Source organism: Sinocyclocheilus rhinocerous, unplaced genomic scaffold (assembly GCF_001515625.1).
Source record: "Sinocyclocheilus rhinocerous isolate Xijiao unplaced genomic scaffold, SAMN03320098_v1.1 scaffold1473, whole genome shotgun sequence".
Lineage (NCBI taxonomy): Eukaryota > Metazoa > Chordata > Actinopteri > Cypriniformes > Cyprinidae > Sinocyclocheilus > Sinocyclocheilus rhinocerous.
In genome coordinates, this window is record NW_015638582.1 from 461,295 (window position 1) to 469,410 (window position 8,116).

Consider the following 8,116-nt stretch of genomic DNA (forward strand, 5'->3'; position numbering starts at 1 on the left):
CACAAAAAAAAAAAAAACAGTAAGCAGCACAACTGCTTTCAACATTGGTATGAAATGTTTCCTCAATAATACTGTTTTTACTGTACCCCAGACTTCGAATGGTAATGTATACTTTCATGTCTAGGCTTATAGAGGCAGTTACCACCAGGCCAGATCCAGCTAGGTGTACAAGACAAAGAAACATAAGCCCGTCTTCACTGTTCATTATATTTAAATTGCAATTTTGCAATAAAATATTTTTTGTGATAATTATAGTGAGATTTTGACTGACATGACAACATTTTACTAGTGTACAAAACATGGAGGGAATAATCAGAATTAGGTTTGTATTCAAGTGGATGGAATGACTAAGCTAGACCAGACGTGATTCAACTTCTCTTTCCTGAGGGGGTTTCATTAGCTGGCCTGTGAGAGTCTTTTCAGATATGCCTGCCAGCCTGCTGTTCTGTATTCTTCTGCAGCTCTGAGCCGATCTGAGCTGGCAAGAATACCTCGTCCCACAATGATGATATCAGAGCCTTTAGTGCAGATCACATCTTCTGGACTTGAATACTGCTGTCCAAGTCCATCCCCTGGAGAATAAAAGATTAAGAAATTAAGCGCATGTATCAGATGTGTAAAAAAGAACAAATACTTTGTATTTAAATAGTTAAAATACAACATATTCTATTAGAATGCATTTTTGTGCTGTTGTAGCATCACCTTTCTCTGACAAGACTCCTTATTTTGTCATAAGATACGCAGAAAAGCTAATGCCAGCCCACAGTAAAACGTACCTCCTGTCAGCATTTGCACTCCTGGAGTCATGTGAACCAGACCAGGCTTTTCACTGATCTTTGATCCACTTATGAATCCAAACACAAAATCTGTATGGTCTTCAGCCATCTTGACCTAAAAGACATTTCAATCAACTCAAATGGAGAAACAAGAAGCTGAGCTCTGGTAGCTATCAAAGAACATTAGTGTTATGAAATAATAAACAAGTATTATCAGAGGTGAGAGCAGTGGTCATAAGTTTTTCACAGAGAGCAGAAGACGTACCACTGCTTGAGTGTAATCTCCTGTTGCTAGGGAACCCTGCGAGCTCATCTGAGCAATGAGCAAACAGCCGTGACCCAGAGGCTTGCCAACTGCACCGAGACCCTGCAGCACACCCGGACCTGGCAACGCATGGGCATTAATGATGTGCGCCCACGAAGAGATCCGATAGAGACCACCTTAAAATAAAAAAAAATGTGTCGATTATTTATATTAGGAATGCTTGTGCAGAAATTAAAATAACATTAAGAGAACTAATAAAACTTAAACTAAAATAAACCTTTCGTCATAATTTACTCACGCTTATGTCATTCCAGAACTGTATGACTGTATTTTTCCTGTGGAACACAAAGGAAGGATGGCTTCAGAAACTTTGAAATATATTTGTCTACTTTTACGGTGTTTTTTTTTTATTATTATTTTGTCAATTTTGGACACTATAAAATATGTTTGCATGGAGAACTGCTGCATGAAGATTATGCTTCAAAGAAAGTCATACAGGTTTTGAACGACATGAGGGTGAGTAAATGATGACAATTTTTATACAATCAAGCAGAAATAGCAAAGTTTATTAAAATGGCATTATAAATGGCACATTTATTAAAATGAGGCTTCAGCAAACCTTCAAAGGCACCTCAAAAAGATCTTACATTTATCATATATATACATATTAACACTGTTTTGTGTCTTTGAAGTCTCTTTAAATACACAAAACTCTTCAAAATAACTTTTTTGGAAAACCCTAATTATGAGGTAGCTTCATTTTAAAATGGTGATTTCCAGAACCACAAAAGTCATGTAAATGAATAAACTTTTATAACTTTATGGGATTTTTGTAATGAATATAAATTTTTCTAGTTATGCCAAGCTCTAAAATATTATTCTGGGTAAAAATATATATTTTAAAATCCTTATACAATGAATCATGAACAGCTAGAAAAGTCATGGCGTCTTTAAAAATTGTTGTGGACAATGAGGGGAATGTGTAACATCCAATTTAATAATTAGAAAATAAACCATGACATTATGTAAAATGTCTTTGCTCTATGGATATCTGGTGCAGACTGTAAGTGAAAGCAACATTTTAAGACTAGTAAGGAGCTCCATCACTGTGAAACAAACCTTCATACTGATGCTTGACTGTGCTTCCAATGTCTGCAAACTTGCGATCCTCAAAAATCAGGAAGTTGTGCTTTATAGCCAGCTCTTTCAGACTGCTGGCGACATCTGCAGTGAAGTCCTGCAGGATGTCCACATGAGTCTTCAACACGCAAATCAGTGGCCCCAATGCATCCGCAATCTCCAGCAGCTCCTCAGAACGAGTCACATCTGCAGACACACACAGATTGGTCTTCTTGTCCTCCGTGATCTTCAGCAGGCGCACAGCGAGAGGGTGAGTGTCTGGCAATGCAGCCCGAGCCCCATAGCTGAGCTCCTTACAGCTCTTTTTAGGAGCTGAGAAGTCATTCGTCTTCGATATGTAGGTGTTATTTTCTTGAATGAACCTCTCAACATTCTGAGAAGTGGCCGTGTCTATTCGACCAGCTTTAAGTAACACATCCAGAAGTCTGGAGACAGAAATGACTGAATGTAGAGTGATGCCACGGTCAGCTAGCCTGGCTCTGCCTCCCTGCTCTCTGTCCATTAACACGACGGCATCCGTGATCTTCAGACCTTCCTTCTCAAGCACCTCAGCGGTTTCTAGAACACTGCTGCCACTGGTCACGACATCCTCTACGATTAGACATCTGTCACCGGGGTGGATGGTTCCCTCGATGAGACGTTTCGTTCCTGGGGAATATCAAAATACAAATCAATACAGGTCAGTGTTATTTTAGTATCATTAAAGGGGTCATATGATGCGATTTCAAGTTTTCCTTTCTCTTTGGAGTGTTACAAGCTGATTGTGCATAGATAAGATCCCTGAAGTTGCAAAGACTAAAGTCTCAAAACCAAAGAGATATTCTTTATCAAAGTTAAGACTCTGCCACGCCCCCCTAAAACGGCTCGTTCTAACACACCCCACATATCTACGAAAACGAAGCGTTTGAGAGAGGCGGGGCATAGAGGACCTACAATAATGTACAGTATTTGAAAAATAATGTGTTTTTTGAACATTAAAGCATGTCAACATATTCTGTTACACCAAATACACAAAATAATGATCTTTAAAAAAAGCATCATATGACCCCTTTAAGATACTATTATAGCATTTATTAATGTTTGAATTTATTTTTATATTTTCCATTTTAATTTTAGTAATTGTGTTTTTAAAGAAGTCTCTATAGTTTTTAGTAATTTTTATTTCAGTTTTAGATATTTTAGTACATTTAGTTAAACTAAATGAAAATCAGAAATGTCATGTTTGCAACAAGCTAAATAAGTTTTTTATATACATATTGTCAATGTTTATTAGCAATTGTGTTTGTCATTGTTATAAGTTGTCTCCTTAAAGAAAATAATAAGTCTGTACAGTTTTTAGTAATTTTTGTTTCAGTTTTAGATATTAGTACATAAAAGTTAAACAAAATGAAAAATGTTGCCTTTGTAACTACCTGAAATGTTCACGTTTTTTTCCCACTCTAATTTAAAATTTAATTAAAGTTTTAGTAGTGTTTCTCTCTCTCTTATTTTAATGTCTATTCAGATTTTAGTCATTTTTATTTCAGTTTAGTCATTTTAGGACATCAAGCTAAAGTAAAGGAATGTTGCTTTTGCAACTAGCTTAAATAAAATAAATTTAGGTTTTTAAAATGTATTTCAGTTAATGTTTATTTTATTTCAAGAAATGAAAACTGTATGGTTTTAAGTGACTATAATAATACAGATTCACACTGCAAATCACACTACGAAATATGTAAATAAACTATTTGTAAATCCAAATGATGAACAAAGACATAAATATATGGGCAGTTTAATCGCATGACATTCCATTTTGTCGATGAGAAAGTGTCCAAATCGATTTTGTATTCATTTTGAATATCAAATCTAACACTATATAAATAGCCTAACAAGATTTTTTTGTGAACTGTTTTTACAGTTGTGCCCTCTTTTTGCACAAATACTGCTTGGTTTGAAATGTTGCTACCTAGCACAGTTTTTAAATGTGTCTTAAATGTCCAAATACCAAATACAAAGGGATGGAGGGGTCGATAATACAATAAATCGATTACTGATAGTTAAATAGTCAGTTAAATTTGCATTATTTTACCGTAGTCCTTTGCCTCCTTTCGTCGAATAAGCATGGGATATTGTTTGGTAGAGCAGATGATGGTGGCCAGAGGAAGAGCTGTGTAAGGGACACCACACACACTATCAAACTCAACTCCTGCATCCTCAGCACGCTTATGAAGAAGATTTGCCACCTGATCACACACACACACACAAAAATACCATGATATTAACATATGATCAACAAATGAGATTAATCTAAAGGAGCATTTTTCACTTCTTGAGACTTGTTTTATAAAATAGTTTTGGTAGGAAAACGCTCAGGATATGTTACACACTTTTGGCATAACAGTACAGAATGATTACTCAAAGTGAGCACGTGTTTACCTGGTTCATCAACGCTGGATGGGAAACTATTACTCTAAGATCAAAATATATCGGCGAAGTGAGTCCACTTTTTAGCTTAAAAGTCCCAAACTTGACTGCTTGGATGTCGTGCAGATTCAGGATTAAACTATCCAGACTAACGTTAGTGTCATCCATTTCGATTTGAGCAGCCATGTTTCACTAACTAGGGTAAAGTGCGGGTAACGTTAGTGATTTCTTCCCTTGCTCGGATCATTCCCAAACCACAGTGACGGCGAGTCGATGCGCACACACGTGATAGACTGGATGAAATCACTTGACAAAATAAAAGCTTCAGTAGCCCTGTGTGGACTTAAAAACAAAACTATTTTAAAACGGATTTTACAGTAGTTTATTTAATCTGACTCCTTGCTAATGCTTACTGCATAGCTAGCATTTTAAATATCCTTAATACAAACAATAAAATAATAGACACACGGTTTGCACAAATGTGACAAAATTCCAGCCTGACTGGAAATTTTGTTCACAAGTATATTGACTTCTCATATTTCATCTCAAGCTCTTCAACATGACATTATTGTCGTTTTGGTAACACTAAGTTTCATAAAACTTTATTAAGTGGAAGAACGTTTGTTATGGTTGAAATGACACAACAACTATGGGACTGTGCTTTTTTAAAAGACAAAAATCACGTTCACACAACAATAACTGAGATGCTTTAAGTATTATTTATTTAGATCAATCTATACAGCCATCTGAAAAGTAGCAAAAAATGACCACGTTTTCATCTGTTAAAAATGAGATGAATAGATGGCCCGCTATAGACTTTTATTTTGAAAACAAGTTGCCTGTAACGAGTACCTATAAAAATATCACAAATAAAAAGTTTAAATAAAACAAAACAAACGATTACGTCTGTTTTAAAAAGTGGTTTGAAACGGTGATCAGCACTTCAAGATCTGCCCTCTGCTGTCTCAAAAAATTTTGCTTTAATCACGTGATTCCAGTAACGTTATAAGGTTTCTTATCAAGGCTTGTTCCTATGAAGGTCTGTCATCTGTGGAATAATCAGAGCGATATACTGTCTGACCAAAGGTTGTGTATTGGAGATTACGACCAAACTGATTTGAGAGTGTGCTGTCAGCAGAAAGAAGCGCTGGTCATGTGCTGAGCTGACATCTGATCCACTTCTACATTTCTGAGGCAGAATCATGAAGAGAAGACTTCTGCTGGTATCTAACTCCACTCTTCATGGAGGAGGATATCTTCAACACTGTCAGCAGCAGATCCAAGACTTTTTTGGAAAGTAAGTTGCCAGCAATTTAACTAGAATGTAGGCATTACACTTTTGGTAAAACTGTTCTAAGAATAGTTTTGCAATTACAGCCATAAACCCTTTATATACTAATATTCTGATACAAAATAAAGGGTTATATTCTGGGTATATTCTGATAATAATATTATATCTGTATGCAGGCATGTCACTGGATAAGTAAAGCAAAGTACAAGTCCATTCATTGAACTTAAACACCGGTTATGACAAGTGCATATACGCGTATTAAGACACACTTTTGTGTTTTTGTAATCATCAAATTAATCTGACCTGCATTGACCCCGGTTATAAGTGCGCATAACTTTATGTTTTCTGTTCAACAGGAATGTAAAGAGGATCCTGTTTGTCCCATATGCACTGCATGATCGAGATGCCTATAGCAAGACTGCCAGAGACAAGTTCAAGACATTGGGTTTGTGTCTTGTTGATTTTACCACATGTATGTTAAGCACACAGTCACTGCCACATTGGCCTTCATCTCTTCTTTTCTCTTTTTCCAGGCTATGAGGTGGACAGTGTCCACGAGACACCAGACCCTGTGGATGCTGTTAGGAAAGCTGAAGGAATATTCATTGGTATGAAGGATTTTTAATAAATATACTGCTATACGAAAATATACATTTTCTTACAATTATCAGCATACGTATATATTTAATATAATACTAATATTATAATATTTACTACTAAACTAAACTAATATTTAATAGTAAAAAGAATTCAATTCAAATTTTTTTTTTGTTTGTTTTGTTTTAAATATACGATTTATATTTATCTCAGTATTTGGTTTGTTCCCCCTTTTTGGGTTCACAAATTCAATGTAATCACCCAGAAATAGTGCAGTATCTTTGTCACAGTGTTTATTTATATACATTTTTCAAAATCCTTAAGCTTTAACCCTCTAATGTATGGTGACCATTACAGAGATGTAGCTCTCTCAGGATGAATTATTTGGAATTATTATTTGCATATTATTATATGTGTAATCATGATGTTCTTGTTTTGAAGTAATAAAAAATGAACAACATTAAGTTATTGTTCTCTAAAACTAAACTATTGAAAATAGTTGTTCTTAACTGACAAAGATAAAATAAAATATAAATACTAAATACTAGATTTTAAAAAATAAATATTGCCTCTGCGACTAATTGAAATATAAGTTCTAAAATGATTAAACTGAAATAAATTAAATCTCTCTCTTCATATATATATATATATATATACAGTGGGTACGGAAAGTATTCAGACCCCCTTAAATTTTTCACTCTTTGTTATATTGCAGCCATTTGCTAAAATCATTTAAGTTAATTTTTTTTCCTCATTAATGTACACACAGCACCCCATATTGACAGAAAAACACAGAATTGTTGACATCTTTGCAGATTTATTAAAAAAGAAAAACTGAAAAATGCTCAGTATTTAGTAGAAGCACCCTTTTGATCTAATACAGCCATGAGTCTTTTTGGGAAAGATCCAACAAGTTTTTCACACCTGGATTTGGCGATCCTCTGCCATTCCTCCTTGCAGATCCTCTCCAGTTCTGTCAGGTTGGATGGTAAACGTTGGTGGACACTGCAAAAATGTCAACAATTCTGTGTTTTTCTGTCAATATGGGGTGCTGTGTGTACATTAATGAGGAAAAAAAATTAACTTAAATGATTTTAGCAAATGGCTGCAATATAACAAAGAGTGAAAAATTTAAGGGGGTCTGAATACTTTCCGTACCCACTGTATATAGTGCTGTCAAATGATTAATCGCGATTAACCGCATTCAAAATAAAGGTTTTTGATTACAAAGTATGTGTGTGTACTGTGTATATTTTAGGGGTGCTCCGATTGATCGGCTACCGATCACTATCGGGGATCACAGCGCGCTCTCTCTCTTTCTCTCTCAAAATACGCAAATGGCTTCAAATCACCACACGTCTGTATAAGTGAGCTGCAGGCTGCACAGTTGACACAGGAATTGTCACTTGCACAACCGAGGCAGTGTCACATCGTCACTAAAGTTTATAAATTGCATTACTTTTTAATTCTTGCCAGTGTTTAACCATTCAGCGCTCGCGCGCTCTCCTGTAGACCGTGCAGTCATGCACACTCGCAGCGCACACACAATGCCAGGTTCACATTACTGTTTGCAGTGCGTAGTATGTGGTGCATATTTTTTCCGCGCTCATGTTAACGGATTAAAGCGTTCACTGCACACGGTTG

At 35.6% G+C, this 8,116-nt stretch overlaps 2 protein-coding genes across 2 annotated transcripts in view; one reads left to right on the forward strand and one right to left on the reverse strand.

The window, feature by feature from the left end:
- Positions 1-22: 22 nt before the first annotated feature.
- Positions 23-4,875, reverse strand: umps (uridine monophosphate synthetase). Its single transcript, XM_016565081.1, has 6 exons — positions 4,597-4,875; positions 4,250-4,403; positions 2,161-2,829; positions 1,042-1,217; positions 777-891; positions 23-572 (listed from the first exon to the last, which is right to left on the reverse strand). Exons 1-6 carry the CDS (start codon positions 4,768-4,770, stop codon positions 397-399), a joined length of 1,464 nt encoding a protein of 487 aa, XP_016420567.1. The 5' UTR covers positions 4,771-4,875; the 3' UTR covers positions 23-396.
- Positions 4,876-5,535: 660 nt separating this feature from the next.
- LOC107749873 (alpha-aspartyl dipeptidase) overlaps positions 5,536-8,116 on the forward strand; it is a 7,520-nt gene continuing 4,939 nt past the window's right edge. The window contains exons 1-3 of the mRNA XM_016565082.1: positions 5,536-5,881; positions 6,232-6,320; positions 6,409-6,483. Of these exons, the coding sequence (XP_016420568.1) occupies positions 5,787-5,881; positions 6,232-6,320; positions 6,409-6,483 (259 nt within the window). The 5' untranslated portion in view covers positions 5,536-5,786. The remainder of the gene's footprint in view (positions 5,882-6,231; positions 6,321-6,408; positions 6,484-8,116) is intronic.